Genomic DNA, 18562 nt, shown 5'->3' with positions numbered 1-18562 from the left:
CTCCAGCTCTCAGAGGTGGGGGGTGAATCCCAGCAACCCCTTTAGCCATGTGTAGGCCCAGCCTCTGACTTCAGTCCACCATTCTGGAGCCTCACTGTTCTACCCGGTCCTCAGGGTGTCTCCCTGCTCACTGCCATCTGTCAGAGGCTCAGTGTCAGATGCCCAGCCCTGTGCTGAGCTGCAGCTGGGTGTTCAGAGAGGGTTCCTAGTACCCTATGACCAAAGGGCAAAGAAAGCCATAGAGAGCATCCACAGGAGGGGCAGGGGAACCCTCCCATGCAGAAGGGTGGGGTGAGCCTGGAGGAGATGAGCCCAGAGCTGGGTTTGGAGGAAGCTAAGGGGAGAGAAGGTCACAGATGAGAAGGGGTCAGGGTGAGTCCTGGAGATGCCTTTGTCAGAAGCAGACTCTCTTTCCCTAGGTGGCTTGGTGACCAGCCTCCCCAAGGTAGTGCAAGGTCAGCACTGCAATCCCTGCCCCTTAAGATGGGGACAAAATTTACATTGGGCTTGCAGAGAGGGTGGGGCTGAGGGTGGGCAGGTGGAGGGGCTTCCTTTCCTGGAGACCTTCTGAGTCCCCTGACTAAACCTTGCTCTGTGCCCCCCACCATATTGCATAGACTACTCCCTAGTACACATCAGCTCCCCTGGGGAGCCTGCCAGGTTGGTGACCTGTGGGGAAGTTGGCTCACCTCTGCAGTGGACCCTGCAGTCCCTTGATTAGGGTCCCTTCCCCACAGGGCGGGAAGCCTCTTCCTGGAAGGGCCTGAGTTTTCTCTGTCCTGTTCCCCAAGTGCCTGGCACAGAGCAGCTGTGCCATGGCCGTTTGAATGTAAAGGCTGGTGGCAAAACAGGCTTGTATCTCACAGGGGAAGCTGCAGATGTGGATCGACCTGTTTCCCAAGGCCTTGGGGCGGCCTGGACCTCCCTTCAACATCACCCCAAGGAGAGCCAGAAGGTGACTGACCCAACCCCAGGCTCCCAGCTAAGCTGGAGGAGGGAGGGTCATGCTGGCTCTGGGTGGGAGCAGCAGGTTGCTCTTTGGCCAGGCTTTATGTGACTTGGGGCTCAGAGTCCAGCTCTCCTTTGGGTCTGGTCAAGCGTCCATCAGGCATGTGTCAGGCCTTCCTGGATGAGCCAGCTGCTCAGCTCTGGTGGGAAATCTGTGTGGATTTGAGTCTTTCTCCATCCCCTCAGGTTTTTCCTGCGTTGTATTGTCTGGAACACCAAAGACGTGATCCTGGACGACCTCAGCATCACAGGGGAGAAGATGAGCGACATTTATGTGAAAGGGTAAGGCGCCATGGCCATTCTGCCTGTGCCCGCTCAGCGGCTTGCCCTGTACCCTGGGGAGGCGCCCAGTGGGTGGAGCTCTGGGAGAACAGCAGGCTTCAAAGGAGGGTCTTGGAGGGTCTCCTCCTTTGGGACATTGTCCCCCCAGCAGATTTCTTTTGCACTCATCTTTGGGCTAAAGTTACAAGGTTTGAGGATGCCCCGAGACAGTGGCTGAGATGTCAGATTGCTTTCTGATGTATGGCACGTTTTTGCATCTTGGAGGTTTCCTGGGAATTCTCTTTGCCATATCGTTTACCCAGTTCATTGACCTTTGTAATTCCTCATTCCCAAGTTGGGGACGTTGTGAATCTTAACAATAAATGCTTTTGGCGTGTGTGTGTGTGTGTGTGTGTGTGTGTGTGTGTCTAGCTGGATGGTCGGCTTTGAAGACCACAGACAGAAGACAGACGTGCACTACCGCTCCCTGGGCGGCGAGGGCAACTTCAACTGGAGATTTATTTTCCCCTTTGACTACCTGCCTGCGGAGCAAGTCTGCTCTGTCTCCAAGAAGGTGAGTGTCCCTCGTCCCCAGGGCTCTCGGTCCAGACTTTGCATTGCCAGTGGGATCCCATGGCTACTGTCCCCATCAGTGTCCCCACCACTCTCCCCTCTCCATCGTTGCGGATGGAGTCTTGGGGTCTACATGGGAAGAGAGGGAACCCCAGCTTGGTCACCGGAGGTGCAGAGAGGGTGACTTCTGGGGAGCTTCCCAAGAGGGCTGGCCTGGTGTGTGCCTGGGTTGCCTGTAGCACTGGGCATGGCTTGGCAAATCCCTCTGGCTGCCTGGCCTCCTGCAACTGTGTCCTGTGTCTGAAGTTGCTGTCCAGGTTGGACAGTCCCCGGGAGCCTCAAGTGCTGCCCTCCTCTCTCCACTCCACCACCTCTCGCTGCAGGCTGAAGGCACCTGGAGAGACAGGCCAGCAGCAGCCAGCAGGGAGAGGTGGATTTGGGGACCTCAGTCTCTGTGTCTCAGCATCTCCTACTTTAGGTCTCCTCTGGGCCACAGTCTCTCTACCTCTGATCTAGGCAAAGTCAACGGCAGGCACTTCCTGCCTGAGGCCCGCCCTTAGGGAGCAGCCACCAGAGCACAGTGAAGGGCTTGCTGTGGGCGGTGAGGGGCTCTGGCCAGACTGACTGGAGGCAGAGGGCCCCTGGGAGCTTCTGATCACCCTCATCCACCACTTTGCCTGGCATGTATTGCCACCTGTTGGTGCTTTCCTGCTTAAGGAGGCAGATCCCTCTCTGTGTAGGTCCTGCTGGTCTGGTTTCCATCTGGGGGTGTCTCAAGGCTTCAGGCCCCAAAGCCCCTATGATTCTCTCTCTCTCTCTCCTGACTGGCTGCAAGAGCTCAGAAAGGGCCAGGGGCCAGGGCGGCTGGGGACCTGGGCTTGGGCTACCTTGCTCTTCTCAGTTCTCCTCATGGCTTCCTCTGCCTGATCCTTCCCAGCCCAACACAGAGTCACCTGCACTTTAGAGAAACCAAAATGTCCATTGGACATTCTCAGACCATCAAACAGAAGAAGACACAGAGAACCAAGGTGAAAGGGTTCGCTGGGTAGCACCTGCCAGAGAGCAGAAGTTAGCCACAGGTTCTGTGGAGTCAAGGACAGCCCAGACCGTTGCTAGGTCTCATCTCGTGTGCCTTTGTGCAGTATTTGTCTTTCCCAATACTGGTGTCAAAATGGAACACATGCTGCCATCTGTCAGAGAGCACCATGTCATACAGGTCCCAACCCCCCTCCCGAGTCTGCTGTGGACAGGGAGAGCTGGGCCAGGAGTAGAGAACAGAGCCGTCTCAGGGGCTCCCCAGGCCCTACAGGGGCTGGCACAGTAGGGGAAAATGGGGCCAGGAGATGCACATGGCCACTCTGATGGGAGATGAGGCAACCCCTTCACTGTGACAGGTGAAGGGGTGTGGCCAGAGGAGAGGTTTCTGTCTTTTTCTTTGAAATAACAGAAGAGAGATAAACTGGCCTGTCACGTGATCTGGGACAAGTGGAAAGGGTGGGAAACAGTGGCTATGCTGAGTGGGAGAAAGAGGAATGGGGAGGGGACATGGAATATGCTGGTTGGTGGCATGAGAAGGGTGACCTGGCATCTCTGAGGGCCCAGGTGGAGTTGCTGATTAATAATTTGGGCATCAGTGAAGTTCTGTGTCTGCATCGAAGGCCTTGGTGAAGAAGCTGGGTTAGCTCACGGGGTACCAGAGGAAGCACTGAGGCTGACCGGGAGTATCTGCCTGGTCTGATGGTCTCCACTTGGGAGGAGAAGCCTATATGGAAAGGGATGGAGATGAGGGAGAGGAGTCAAAGAGTGAGTAAGAGGCACATTTGGGGAGGAGGGGACAGCAGGTGCTCCTGACCTCAGGCTCTGAGCAGAGGATGGCTGGGGGCAGGGACTGAGGTCACAGGAGGAGGAGGAACAGAAACAGCCCAGGTGGTTCTGAAGGCAGCCTCTGGGGAGAAGGGGCCCTGGGTGGCAGGTGGAGCCATGCCCACAGCAGGGCCCTAATTAGCTGGTCTGGGCTGATGGACATGTCTGAGGTGGGCTGGTTCAGGGGCTGTGCAGCCTGTGGGCTCCCCGGGCCTGCTGCAGAGCCAGCCCTCGGCCGTGGGCTTCAGGGCCTCTGGCAGGCAGGCCCTCCAGGGACCCCATTAACCAGACGAGACTGTCGTAAAGTACAAGGTCTCCTTTCATCCGGCTGCTTTGAACCACCGCTGGTTGCCCTGGCCCAGCTCCCCACCTGGAGCCCAGCACACCCACCGGGGCCTGCAGTGCGCCAGGCACCCACCCTGCAAATAAACAGCTAGTAAAAGGGCCCAGGCTGGGAGCATAATGAGCGCTGGGGACCTGAGGGGCTCATTCCCCAGGCTGGAGCCCCCGCCCAGCTGCTCCCACCAGGGGCTGTTTGAACCTCTGGCTCATTACTGAGCTCATAAACCAGGCCGGCCAGAGGATCGGAGGCTGCTGGCGGCCCTGCAGGCGGGCCTGGAGCTGGCCATAAAAGCTGGCCAGAGGAGGCAGGCACCTGCAGGAGGGCTGGGCTGGGCTGGGGCCTGGAAAAGGGGAACATCAGACAGAGGGCCGGGGGCCAGGGCGGCTGGGGACCTGGGCGCCTGCTCCAATCCAGGCAGCAGTCCCGTAGGTGGCTGTGCACCATGCCCACTCCTCAAGGGCCATGGTCATGGGCTCAGTAGAGAGCCCCGTGAGATCTGTGTGACCATGCTGCTCAGTGGGCACTCAGGACCCGTGAACCTGTTGTCCCCAGCACCTCCAGTGTCCCTGAGACTTGGGTTCAGGCCCTCCTCTGTCTGCCTCTCCAGATCTTCGCCTGTGCTTGCCACCAGCAAGAGAAAGAACAAGCCACTGTGAGCAGGACAGTCCAGTGACGGCCCTTGGGGTCGAGTGTGGCTAGAGTCAGGGGCTGGCTCAGTCCCACACCCCTCAGTTGCTCCATGAGGCTCTGAGGGAAGCAGTCCAAGGTGACCTGGCTCCAGGTGGAGCTGGTGCGAGGGAGGTGGGACCACGAGAAAGGGACCCCTCCTCTTGTTCCAGTAGGAGGATGGGGACTCCCAGTGCTGGGGCAAGCTCTGGAGGTGCAGAGGTATGGAGAGGGGTGATGAGGGACGAGCTAGGGTCCTGGTCCCAGTGCCAGCTCCTTACCGCAGTGTGCTGTGGTTCCTTCTGGTGCCAGCCAGGGTGGGTGGGGGATCCCAGGTTCTCAGCCCACTGTGCTGCTGAGATCACATGTGCCAAGCAGGGCTGAGAGCAGGATCCTGGAAGCTGACAGCCTGGGTTGGAACCCCAGCTTGCCACTTCCTGCCATGGGACTTTGGACAAGTTACTTGCTTTGGTCTCCTCAGCTGAAAACATAGTGTCCCCTTGTAGGCTGTTGGAAGGATCATGCGTCTAGTGGTAGAGGGCTGCCAATGTGTAGGAAATGTGACATTAATGTTTTTATTATTAACTGTTAAACCTGGGCAAAGTCCTCTAACTCCTTCAAGCCTCAGTTCTATTGTCTGAAAAGCCAGTGATAACCTTGACTTACAGGGTTGGGAGGCTAATGGAGCCAGCTGACGTGAGGTGAGCCTGTGTGGTCTTCTTGTGGATCCTGAACACTACCTTCCAGAATCTGCCCTTACCAGCCTTCCCACCAGGACTTGGCTCTGGCAGGTCCCACTCCAGGGACATCCTACTCCACCTCTTCTTCCAGGCAGCCCTCCAGGTTGCAGGGACTGTGGCCTCACTAATGTTTTTTCCCTGTTTCCTTCTCTGCTCTTCCTCTGGGTCAGGATGCCTTCTGGAGGCTGGACAAGACAGAGAGCAAAATCCCAGCAAGAGTGGTATTCCAGATCTGGGACAACGACAAGTTCTCCTTTGATGACTTTCTGGGTGAGCCTTGTTTCTGGTCGGCCAACACTGTGTATCAGAGGCTGGTCCAGAACCCGCTGTGTGTGTGTGTGTGTGTGTGTGTGTGCATGCCCGTGTGCCCCTGGGAAACCTGGTAGGGTTTTCTGCTCTCAGGGGGCTCAGAGTCACTGAGTCCCCAGTGCTGAGTGAAATGTATGACAGGACAGTGTCAGATTGATCACAGTGATCAGAGTGGCCTCTAGGGTGGGCCTCTTGCAGAGGTAGCATTGACCATTGGGCCATGTTGGATGGGGGACTCAGGTAGGTGAGGAAGAGGGGAAACTCAGGCTGAAGCCTGCACAGGTGTGTGCTGCCTGTCACAGCTGAATGGCTTCGTGCTTGGCGGGTGCTCTCGTTGCACCCCAGTCCAGACAGATTTGAGTCCAGAAATCAAGGTGTTCCAGCCACTGCTCATCCTTGTGCCCAGGTGCTGGCTGAAAGAACAAACCATAGACTCCATCCCCCAATCCCAGGGGTTCGGTGGGGCTGGTGAGATCCTGAGCTGGGAGCAGGGAGCTGGGCTAAAGGGTTGGCCGGAGGCAGTGCCTCTGCAGGGGTGGGATGTGGGGACAAAGATGGCAACTCTGCGTTAACTCTTCCAGTGTTAACTCTGGAAAACGGGGAACATCCATAGGGTATTATTCAGCCATAAAATGCCACAAGAAAGAAATGAAATGCTGTCCCATGACACCATGGAGGAACCTTAAGAATAAGCTAAGTGGGTGGTGGTTCATGTCTGTCATCCCAGGGGCTGAGGAAGCTGAGGCAGGAGGATCACGAGTTCAAAGCCAGCCTCAGCAACTTAGTGAGGCTAGATGTGGCTCAGTGGTTAAGTGCCCCTGGGTTCAATCCTGGTACAAAAAAGAAAAAAAGAAAGAAAAACATGCTAAGTAAAAGAAGCCAGATGCAGAAGGACAGCTATTTCATGACTCCGTGTATAGGAAAGGCCCACAGGAGGCGAATCCACAGAGAGGCAGAACCATCAGTGGGGACTGGGAGGAAGAGGCAGGGTGGAAAGGGACTGCTTAGTGGGTACAGGGGTTTCTTTTGGGGCTGATGAAAATGTTCTGGAATTAGATGGTGGTAGTGGTTACACAACTCTAAATGCACTAGAAGCCATTGATTTGCACATTTAAAAATGGTTACAGTGCGGGCTGGGGTTGTAGCTCAGTGGTAGAGCCCTGGCCTCACACATGTAGGGCATTGGGTTCAACATTCAGCACCACATAAAAATAAAGGTATTGTGTGCATCAACAACTAAAAATATATTTTTTAAAATGGTTAAAGTATTAAATTTTATGCTATTTGAATTTTACCTCAATTGGAAAAAAAAAGTTTTAAAAGAATTTGAATCCATGGTAAAGGCAGCCCACGGAAGTCAGGATTCCTGGCTTCCATTTCTGCTCTGCCACCTGGGAGCAGGGTGGCCTGTGTCAGATCACCGATGCCCACCTGGATGGCTCTTGATTGCAGAAAGGGGAGCCCTCAGCCTCTGCAGGGGGCGTTCTGAAGAGCAGCTCTCAGCAGGGGAGGGCTGGCTGCCGATCAAACTGCTCTCGTTTCCTGGGACTCCCACAATCCAGGTCCCACGCCCAGCAATCAGCACACTTAGGGCTGGGAGCTGCTCAGGACTTCATTATAGAGTCAGATGTAAAAGTGATGGCACCCAAATTGAATTTTGTTATTTGGCTTGTTATTTTGTCTATTATTCCTGTAGAAAGATTAGATGACCACGGTAAGAATGGTTCTTCCTCCTCCTTAATCTCACCACCCAGAGATAACCTCTACCAACCTTTTGATGTATACTATTGTATGTTGGTTCATTGATAAACAAACATGGATATGTATGCATTTTATGTAGATATATGACATGTATATAAATATTCATCTGCACAGTATGTGAAAGGGTGTGTATCATACATATTGTTTTATATTCTGGGTTTCTTTTTTTTAATTTAACATTTTGAGAGTACCCTCTCTGGTCCATAGGCATCCATCTACATTGACATCTGCATTACCACATTTGCCTGCCTGGTGTTTCATTGTGTAGATGGACCCTTTTTTGCTCGGTTTATCCTCTCTCGGTAGATCATCAGGCCATCTTTGGTTTTACCAATGTGAGTGACACCCCTAGGCAGACATATTTAGAGCCTTTGTACATCGCTGTCCTTAACCGTAGGAAGTAGATTTGTCAGAGTCTGAACATTCTAATGATATTTGAAACATTTTGTTCAATTGCCCTCCAGAAAGATCTTATTTATATTTCTACTTAGGTGTCCTGTTTGTACAAGGGTGACATTTCTCCTAAACATTTGCTACCACTGTTACTTTTTTAAAAAAATTGTCAATGCCTTATTATTTTAATTTTTGTTTGCATTTATTACTTATAAGGTAGAATATAAAAAATATATTCATTAATCATATTGTTAGTGGGCCTTTTTTCCATGGTTTTGAGATGTTCATCTTTTATTCTTGGTTTTCAGAGCTTTTTATATATTAAGGATACCTTGCAAATTTCTTGCCATTTTTTCATTTGCTCTTAATATTTTTATGGAATCTTTTTGCTAGAGACATTAAAATTTGGGAGCATCATGGACTGGAGATGAAGCTCAAGAGTAGGGTGCTTGCTTAGCATGCATAAGTCCTTGGATTCAATCCTTAGGTTGGGAAAAAAATGGGAACATCTATACTTTATGGAGTGAGGCTTCAGAATTAATTTTGAAAAAGAAAAGAAAATTGTATTTTAACTGAATTAGAAAACAGTGTGAAAATAAAGTTAAACAGGCTTGTCCTCTATTTGTTTTTATTTTTTGGTGGTGTTAGGATGGAACCCAGGGCCTCACATATGCTGGGAGAGTGCTCTGCCTCTGAGCTGTATGACCACCCACCCTTTCCCTGCTCCCTTTTTCAAAAAAATTTGAGACAGGGTCTCACTAAATTGCTGAGGCTGGCTTCCAACTTGTGATCCTCTGCCTCAGCCTCCTGAACAGCTGGGACCACATCCTGCTTCATCCTTTGTTTTTTAAAATAAAACTTCATAAAACCATTAGCAAATACTATCTTTTAATTCTAGGAGATTTCTCTTTTCCACTTTATACTCTGTTTTATAATTAGATAGTTTATACCCTTTGAATATTTGTTACTTTTTAATCTTATTGGTAATAATTAAGCATCTATAATCTCACCATCCTGAGATAATCCTGTGTTTCCTTAACTATCTTTAATGTAGATCGTGATGGGATAATTTGTGTGTGTTTGCGTGTGTGTGTGTGTGTGTGTGTATGTTAATACTCTGATAGTTACTTAATATTATATTGGGATCATATTTCAAATGGGAAATTAATATTTATCTGCACTGGGTGGAGGGATATGTGGGTAGATAGATAGATGAATGTGATGTACTGGTGAACAAGTGGATAGATATAGTGCTGAACAGGTGGAGGCTATAGAGGGAGGTAGATGGGTTGACATGGGTGGAGAGATAAAAGGAAAGATGGATAAAAGGATGGGTAGAAAGAAAGAAAGCCAGGAAAAATAATAAGATCCAATGCCCAGCCACAGCAACTAAGCATTGTACGCTGAGAAAAATCTAAGCTTTCCATGATAATAATCTCTTCAATTTGGCCCCAGGAAACAATTTTGCAATCCATCTCTCCCATGAGTCCCTCATGACTGGGGCTCCTATCCTGTTGACTCCATTACATTTGATTGGATTAGGTGAAACCACAAGATTGCTGTTCTTGTAGGTCAAAAATAGTTACCTATTGGCATTTTGATATGGTTGAACCAAATAGCTACAGCTATGGAGAGAGGATGGATAGCACGGTAGGGTAGGTGACTCAGTGACAAGATGGCTGGTTGGAAAGCCGGGTGGGTGGATGAAGAGACTGGGGTGAACCACAGCGAGGCCCTGCTTCACACCTCCTAGGAGGGCAACAATACAGTAATGCTACTGAGATGAAGTCAGAGGTGTTGAGGATGTGCAGAAGTCGGAACCTTTGTACCTTGCTTGGGTGGGTGTGACATGGTGCAGCTGCTGTGGAAAATGGTGTGGGATTCCTCACACACCTGGATTGCAGTGCTCCCAGGGAATTGAAAACAGGAACTCAGAGACGTGTATGCCAACGTTTACTGCAGCATTATGCACAGTGGCAAAAGGTGAAACAACTCAGATCCATCAACACATGTATCAATATATAAAATGTGTTATATACATACAATGGAATATTATTCAATCATTAAAAGAATGTTACTGATGTGTACTATAAAGTGTATGAGGTTTGCCAACATTGTAGTCAATGTAATAATCCAGAGGCATAAGGGCAAATATTATATGATTCCCCTTGTGTGAAATATCTAGGAAAGGCAAATTAATAGAGACGGAAGGTAGACTAGAGATCTCCAGGGGCTAAGGGAAGTGGAGAATAGGGAGTTTTTGCTTAATGGATACAAAGTTTCTATTTGGAGATGAAAACATTTTGGAAATATTGGGGATGGTTTCCCAATACTGTGGCTGGAGTTAATGCCACCAAATTGTACATTTAAAATGGGTTAAGACGATCCATTTTATGATGTATATATTTCATCTTGATAAAAGTAATTTTAAAAAACATGATGAATGTAGACATGCGTATGTGAATGGGGTGGTCCTCAGTAAGGTGAAGGGCAGAATCGGGGGCTTGTTAAGGGTGAGTCAACAGGATGAATGCAGATGGACACTGAGTAGATGGATGGGAAACTGGGGAGGGAATGAGAGGCTCCGGATGGGGGGTGGATGGTTTGTGGGATCTGGCCCATGGCTAAGCCATGAATTGAAGCTGAGGAGGTGACGGTGAGCTTTCTCGAGCCTGCCTGCCTTAGGGCCACCCAAGGCCAAAGCACATCTCTCTGTGGCAGGCTCCCTGCAGCTGGATCTCAACCGCATGCCCAAGCCAGCCAAGACGGCTGAGAAGTGCTCTCTGGACCAGCTGGACGACACCTTCCACCCGGAATTGTTTGTGTCCCTTTTTGAGCAGAAGACAGTGAAGGGCTGGTGGCCCTGTGTAGCAGAGGAGGGTGAGAAGAAGATTCTCGCGGTGAGTCTGCTTCCCCAGCCTCCTGGTGGAGGGTGCCTGGTGGCTTCTTCCTTAGAGAGTGGCGGGTAGCGCGTGCTCCCTGCTCCTCTCCTCTGTCCCTCTAGTTTCAGGGCATTCTCCTCCCCTGTCCCCTTTCCCATTCTCAGCCTTTCTTTCCTTTGAGGCTCACACCCAGGGGACACTTATTTAAATAGACTATGATGGCTGGGCAGGGCGTGGTGGCACACACATGTAATCCAAGCAGCTCTGGAGGCTGAGGCAGGAGGATCATGAGTTCAAAGCCAGCCTCAGCAATGGCGAGGTCCTAAGCAGCTCAGTGAGACCCTGTCTCTAAATAAAACACAAAATAGGGCTGGGGGTGTGGCTCAGTGGTGGAGTGCCCCTGAGTGCAATCCCTGGTACCAAAAAAATATAAATAAAAAAATAAATAGATGGATGGATACATAGATAATGGACGATGCTTCTATTCTGTGTGTTCCTAACAGTGATCTGGGTTTCCTGGGGGATGGACGGGGTCGTGTCTCTCCCATTGGAGCAGGACCCTCCCTCCTGGCTCTGCTCTCCTTGCTGAGAGGTTTGATCTGGGGGGTGATTAGAGGACCAGGGAGAACCTTCTTTCCGCCCATCCCCCAGCCCAGAGCAGCTGCAGAAGGAAGCGAATCCCAGACACAGAAACAGCCGGCAGCCAGCCAACCCTAAAGTGGCTCTTGAAATAAAATACCCTTGTTATGTGAAGAATTGTAATGATTACTACAAAATACTAACACCCCAAATGAAGCATGAGCAAAGGACCTCCGTAGATAATCCACAGAAGTGCAGATGTCCATTAGTCATGCAAAAAAGGGGTTTATTCCTTCTAGTAATTAAAAGACTATTTTTAATGTGATTTTTTGTTTATTAAATTAGATATCAAAAAAGAAATACTGACCAATGGTGAGAACGTAGAGAGACAGACCTCCCCATTTACTTTGCTAGGAGTGTTAGAGGTTTTAGTGTGGGGAGAAGCACTTTGGTAGCATACAGCAAGAGATGTAACCATATTTATGCCTTTGGACTCTGTTGTCCCACTTCTAAACTCTCTTCTAAAGAAGTAACCAGATAAAATGAAAAAGTTCTGGGATGTTTGCTGCAGCATTATTTATAATATCAAAGAGTTGGAAACAACCTAAATGAACCAAAATAAGTAGTTTACTGAAATACATTACAGTTAAGCACCCATGAAATGTTTTACAATCATTAAAAAGCAAACTTTAAAGAACATATAATTATATACTGAAATATATTCCTAAGTGAAAAGAGTGAGCCGTAGACCTGTGTATACAGTGTGATATTTCCTGCACTTGCAGCTTTGGGGCATAAAAGGTTACTAACTGCTTGTCTGCACGCGGTGGAGGTATGGATGATAATCTTTCTTTATACATTTCTGTAGATTCTAAGTGTTCCCCAGGGAGCGAGTACTGCTTTTATCATCACAACATCTGTACATCTTAAAAATATTAAGAAAAATGAAGTGGCCTTATGTTCATCCCAGCCTGGCTCCTCTCCAGGCCACCTGGTAGTCCCTAATCAGACTGTGTATCCCCCCCCCCCACCACAGGGCAAGCTGGAAATGACCTTGGAGATCGTGTCAGAGAATGAGCATGAGGAACGGCCTGCTGGCCAGGGACGGGACGAACCCAACATGAATCCAAAGCTCGAGGATCCAAAGTTAGTGCCCAGCCCCATTCCTGGTGCCCAGGAGGTGGAGGGGTACAGGCCCTCCTGGAGGGGGCACCCAATGCACAGCCATGCACAGGTCACAAGGCCCACATGGCTCAGAGAGGGGCAGGTGACAGGCATCATTTCAGGGGTTGTGTGCCAACGTGCTGTCATACAGCATGTACACCTTGTCCTTGGGAACCGTCCCTGCTGGGTGGTCATTATCCCCATTTTACAGGTGAGAAAACAAAGCAAAGTTAAATAAGGTTTTTCCAACTAGGAAAGTAGGGAAGCTGAAATTCTCCAGTGTGCTCTGATTAGCTCTCATCAAGGTCTTCCCCTTCACCATGCTGCCTCCATGACTGTCCTCTGGTGTTGTGGCTTTCGGATGACTTTTTGAGCTCCATTTTCCCATCTGTGAAATGGGGAGACCAGTGCTTTTTTTCCCCCGACTAAATACAATTTTTATTTTATTTATTTTTTATTAGTTATACATGACAGTACAATGATCTTGACATTTCATACATTTGAATCAAATGGGGTATAATTTCTCATTTTTTTGATTGTAAATACAATTTTTAAATCCTTTTTTTTTTATACCATACATCTCTTAGGAAAATAAACCAAGCCAGTGGATGTGGGCTTCTCAAAGGCAGCTCTTGGACAATCACTAAAAGACACTTGGGGCCAGGCAGGGTGGCATATGCCTGTAATCCCAGTGGCTTGGGAGGCTGAGGCAGGAAGATTGCAAATTCAAAGCCAGCCTCAGCAACTTAGTGAGGCCCTCAGCAACTTAGCAAGACCCTGCCTGTAAATAAAATATAAAAAAGGGCTGGGGACGTGGCTCAGTGATTAAGTGCCCCTGGGTTCAATTCCTGGTACAAAAAAAAAAAAAAAAAAAAGACTTGGGGACTCAAGGCTGTGTGTGATGTCCCCAGCCAGCCTGCTTAGTACAGACGGCTCATTTTGACACAGCGCTATCCTGAGTGCCATGCATCTAGCCGAGCTGTGAGGGGTGTGGTTGCCCCCGGATGCTGGGATCTGGTAGACAGAGAAGAGAAAGCCGTGAGACCCAGGGGTACAATCAGACGTGAACAGGCCTTGATCTGGACACAAAATCCTGCGTGTTCTTTTGAGCTGTGGGGCTGGCTGAAGGGAGGGTTTTGAGGTTCTTGGTTGGGAGGGAAAGAAAATCAGCCTCTGGGTTCTCTTCCCACCATCCTCCCCAAGTGCGGCCCAGCCATGGCCATCTGGGAAAGTGGGTAGCTGCTCTGAGGCCCATGGGCCACGGCTCACCCAACATGGCAGCTCCCAAATCTGGGGTCTATGATGAAGGCCTGAGGCATAGGCTCTGGGGAAGGCATCCTGGGGAGGACGGCTGGGGACCAGCTCCGGAGCACCGAGAACAGGAGGGCGGCACAGTCAGGGCTGATGCTGCAGCAGGGGCTGGGGACAGGGATGCAGACCCTGTCTGCTAAGTTTGGGGGCAGAGGCTGGGGGCCTGGGTGAGTCCTGGGCACCCTGGAGGCCAGGGCTATTCGACCTGCAGGCTCAGGTCCGCTGACCCCTGGGGTCTTGCTTCCAGACGCCCTGACACCTCTTTCCTGTGGTTCACCTCCCCGTACAAGACTGTGAAGTTCATCCTGTGGCGGCGCTTCCGGTGCGCCTTCATCCTCTTCCTCATTCTCTTCATCCTGCTGCTGTTCCTGGGCATCTTCGTCTACGCCTTCCCGGTGAGCAGGCCCGATGGGGAGGCAGATGTGCCGACCTGGGGAGCTCTTGGGCTGCTGGGGAAGCTCATCCTTGACTGTGAGGAGCTCCCTCTGTCTCCTCAGGGAGAGGAGTAGCCTCTGTCCCCAGGAGTCCCTGGTCCCATGAGGGGACTAAGGATGACCCTGGGGAGCCCTTGGTCCCGGGGGGGTGGAAACTGAGTCCTTGCCCTGGACGGGGAGACACAGCTGTCTTCAGCGAGCCCCTGGAACATGTGTCATCAAGGGGTTGGCAAAAGATGAGGCCCCTTGGGATGGAGCGAGCAGGGGAAACTTCTTGAAGGAGGGTGTGGAAACTGGGTCTGGATGGGAAGTTAAGAATTGGGGGGACCACAGGGGATGGCCACTCTGCCTTGAGGACCCCACTTGCTAAGTCCAGAGGAAGGGAGAGGCTGGATCCAGGAGAGGGTCCCAGTGTCTCCTGAAGACCTTGGTAGAGTGTTCCTGCCTCCTACAGTGGGGGTGGGGATGGAGAAAGGGGGGAGTCTGGCCCAGGAGCCCCTCGTTTGCAGGGCACACATTGGAGGGTCCCTTTCACTTGGTAAGAAGCCAGCTGATACCTGGCAAAGAGCTTGCTAGGCCCATACCAATGATGGCTGCTGTGTCCCCAGCTCCATGGGACCCTCACCAGGGAAGGGGGTACTCAGGTGTCTGCCCTGGCTTTTACAGGTAACCCTGAAAATGCCCCAGCCCCCAGTGTCTCTAGAACTTTAGACATTGAAAGGATCACAGCATTCTCAGGATCACACCTGATTTCTCACGTCCTTTACATCTTTAAAAAGCTTTGTAATATGAGCATTTTAAACCTATATAAAAAAGTAGAGAGAAGGGTGTAATCAGCCCCTGGATACACTGATTTTCACAGCAAAGACTCGGAGGGGAAGGGCTGGCTCCAGGCACACAGCCCCTGTCCAGGGATCACTGGTTTCTCGCTTCAGTCCGGGAGCCTTGTCCTCATTGCAGCAGCTGCTGGGAATGACTCCCAGGCAGCTCTTCGCTCTGTGAACCCTCCAGGAGGTGGAAAGGGGTGGAGACTCCCCCGCTGAGAGTTGGTAGCTGGCATTGCCTTGTCGGCAGAGTGTGTCCCAGAGGAGGAAGCCTTGAAACCATAGACCACCCCATGCTGTCTCTAATGTCATAAACGGAGAGGAGCCATGGAGGGACGGATGTCCAGGCCCCAGCTCTCTAGGAGCCAATGCAAGAAAGAAGGCCCAGAACCAGGATGGCTGATGGGTCCAGCTACGGGCCAGGCCCCCCACGCTGGCTGGGGTCACCTCGGGTGCCTTGTTAACATGTTTTCTGGGGCTAGGAAGAAGAGTTGAGGTCAACTGGCTAAACTGGACTGTGGTCCAGGGGTGGACCCAGATTGGGGGGCCCTGAAGTTTGTATCATTTCAGGGGCCTCTTTAAGAAAGGAAAAAGAGATCCCAAGGTTAGAGACAGGTCTGTAGAAGGAACCACTCAAGTATGGTGTCCTGGAGCACAAGCTGCTGCCGGAGGTGACCTGGGCTGTGACAAGGCCCCAGAGCTTCTGCCAGGGATTTGCTCCCAGGGGCCGCCCAGGCTGCCCAGCTCCCGTCTCTGGGCCCGCTCCAGCTGGGTTTTGCTCATTGGACATACCGGCTGCCATCAGCTAGCTGGGGAGACTTTCTCAAGCAAGCACATGTGTCTGGGCAGAGTGGACATGTTGGGGGCATGAGGAGATGAGGAGGCCTGTGCCACCAGAAGTTCTTGGTCTCCTGGGAGACATTGAATAAGGACGAGTAAGGATGACCACAGAATAAGGATGACCGCCACGGCTAATTGAACATTCCATTAGGAGGCCCAAGCTGCGGGGCTAGGAAGGGGGGCTGGTGCAGGCACACTCCTCCACGTGGGCCTGAAGCCACCAGCACCAGCATCGTCGGGGAACTGGCTAGAATGCAGACTCCTGGGCCAGCCCCCAGAGTTTGCATTGGGGCACACTGAGGTTGGAGAAGTGCTGTTAAATGAGATGGAGTTCTGCACTTGAACTCAGCAAGACCAGCTCCACCCATGACTTCTTGTGTGACCTTGGCAAGGTGGAGGCGGGGGGGGGGGTGGTTGGTGGAGGTGGTGGTGGACGACGACCAGGTCAGCTCTGGCCTTTTGTGACTGTGATTAAGGCCAGGGGAACTCCTTCACCTTCCCTGTGGAGCAGCATGTCAAGCCATGTCTCTTCCCAAAGAGCCTAGGGGAGGGCCGGGGGCAGGCCCCAAGCAGCACCCCCACTGCCCTTTCTATGCCTAACCCCAGGCCACAGCCAGCTTGCCCATCTTATGAGGCCTTTGGGTGGCAGACCTAGGACTCTGGGGCCTGGGGAAGGAGTCTCTCTGCCTGGCTGGTGGGAAGGGAAGGCTTCTAGTCCTTTCTAGACTGTGGTCCTTCTTTGTCCCTGGGGTTAGCCTTAGCCTCAGCCATGTGGGCAGGAGCTGAGTAGCATTTTGGGGGTCCTGTTCAGAGGCCCTCCCCTGACTCCTGGTCTCCCTAACAGTATCACTGTCCCTCAAGTCCTTCTAGAAATTGTTCTCTTTAAATACTGACCCTGCCTTCCCTCTCCTACAGCCAACAAGCAGGGGCACATCCTAGTCCAGGGCGCCAAGGACCCAGGGGCCAGCCTGGGACTGAGATGGCAGGCCTTTTGCTTGTAGGCTTTGCTTTAGCCTGGTAAAGTCCTGCTCCCCTTCACCCAAGTCAGTCACCTGGCCAGTCCCACTTCTGTGAGGACTGGATTGGTGCCCCTCACCTGGCTTTTAGGCCAGGGACAGAGGGCTTATGCTAGCTGGCCCAAGCCAGGCCCGGTGGAGAGGGGCCCAGGGTGGGGCTGCTCCCCTCCAGTGGGCCCAGTCCCCCACCCTCTTGGAAATTCCCCTGGGAGGGGCGAGGGGGCAGCCTGTCTGATTCCTCTCGGCTCCCCCCTCAGAGCCAGCTGGGAGCAGGGCCAGCGTGGGGAGGCAAGAGGAGAATTGGCGGGGAAGGCCGGCCGGCTTTGTTTCCAGAGTTGGCTTCCCCGGGCCGGCGCTGGGGAACATACTGTCCCAATTAGGAGCCCTGTGTTGTGTTGTGTATGTGTTCATGGTTTTTTGGAGGGAGGAGTGGGGAGGGGAGGTTCCTGTCAGTCCTGCAGCAGGCCGGGCTAAATCAAGGGCCACCCATCTCTGGTCCTGCCCCGCATCAGGGCTCCACAGCCCAACTCTCTCTCTGGCAGGGAGCAGGGTGACCAGTGAGATTGGGGTTTCCATGTGGGGTGTGTGTGTGTGGAGGGCCATAGGGGAGAATTGAGGCCCTGCCTTCAGCACCAGGAAGAGCCCAGGGTGGGCCTCCCGAGGCTAGGCCCTTGGGGATCAGAGTCCCTTGGCCAGGACCTTGATGATCAGAGTCCTGGTGGGAAGGTGGGAGTGGGCCCCAGATTAATGGGAGAGAAGATGGGGCAATTCAGGTGGCCTTGATCCCAGATACCGGGAGGGTATGAGTGGTTTCAGGAGGGTATGGGTTTGCCTGATGGGTGGGTGTGCCAGTCAGTGTGGAGTTTGTGCCAAGTGTGGGGGAGAAGCAGGTGTGGGCAAGGAGTGGGCAGGTAGGTGAGGAGCCATTAGCCTCCTTTCCCAGTCTCCTACCTGTCACTCAGACCTGTCCAGCTGCTCTGGCTGTGCCTGCCCAGAAAGAGGTCACCAAGTGTCCCTGCCTCCTTCCTCCCTCCAGAACTATGCTGCCATGAAGCTGGTGAAGCCCTTCAGCTGAGGACCTCCTGTTCTGGAGAAGGGGGCGCGGGCTGCCCTCCCAGCCAGGGCTGGCCTGCCTCCTCGGCCCAGCTCAGCCGAGCTCCTCCAGACCTCCGCAGCCTGACCCTCCTGCCAGGTCGGGCGGACAGCACCTGCTGCAAGAGTGACTGATGAACGTGGAGCCCTGGGATCACCCATTTTCATCATCTCTTTCTCCCCCCAACCTGATCCCCTTTTGGATCAGCTCATATAATTTCAGTATAAAACAGACTGAACCACAGAGTGCATTGACTGTGTACTTGAGCAGGGAGGGGAGTGGGGATGGCTGGGTGGGGGAGGGGTGGCTGGGCAGGGGAGGGGTGTGTCTGGGTGGACCAGTTGTGCACGGGGTGCCACCATTGCTGGTATGGCCTTTCAGAGGGAGAAGCAGGTGGGCGGAGCCCCCAGAGCTGCTTTTACAAGGCTGCCTGGGGGTAGGGGGCTTGGAGGCTCGGTGTCTGGCCGGCCTCACCACCAGCATTCTGGGCCTCCTTTCCTCT

General features: G+C 52.3%; 1 protein-coding gene across 17 annotated transcripts in view; it reads left to right on the top strand.

Moving 5' to 3' along the window:
- Positions 1–18303, top strand: part of Dysf (dysferlin) — a 207386-nt gene extending 189083 nt beyond the window's left edge. For all 17 annotated transcript variants that reach the window (XM_046432413.2, XM_046432409.2, XM_046432411.2 and 14 more), the window contains 8 exons: positions 867–955; positions 1195–1290; positions 1702–1843; positions 5625–5724; positions 10639–10817; positions 12415–12524; positions 14101–14248; positions 18004–18303. In XM_046432413.2, the coding sequence (XP_046288369.1) occupies positions 867–955; positions 1195–1290; positions 1702–1843; positions 5625–5724; positions 10639–10817; positions 12415–12524; positions 14101–14248; positions 18004–18042 (903 nt within the window). In that variant the 3' untranslated portion in view covers positions 18043–18303. The remainder of the gene's footprint in view (positions 1–866; positions 956–1194; positions 1291–1701; positions 1844–5624; positions 5725–10638; positions 10818–12414; positions 12525–14100; positions 14249–18003) is intronic.
- Positions 18304–18562: the final 259 nt, after the last annotated feature.

This window comes from Marmota monax, unplaced genomic scaffold (genome assembly GCF_021218885.2).
Source record: "Marmota monax isolate L192 unplaced genomic scaffold, Marmota_monax_Labrador192_F-V1.1 WCK01_AAM20220418_F8-fsc00106, whole genome shotgun sequence".
Taxonomy (NCBI): Eukaryota; Metazoa; Chordata; class Mammalia; order Rodentia; family Sciuridae; genus Marmota; species Marmota monax.
The sequence above is the reverse complement of the archived record's forward strand: the minus strand, read 5'-3'. Positions and strand labels throughout refer to the sequence as shown.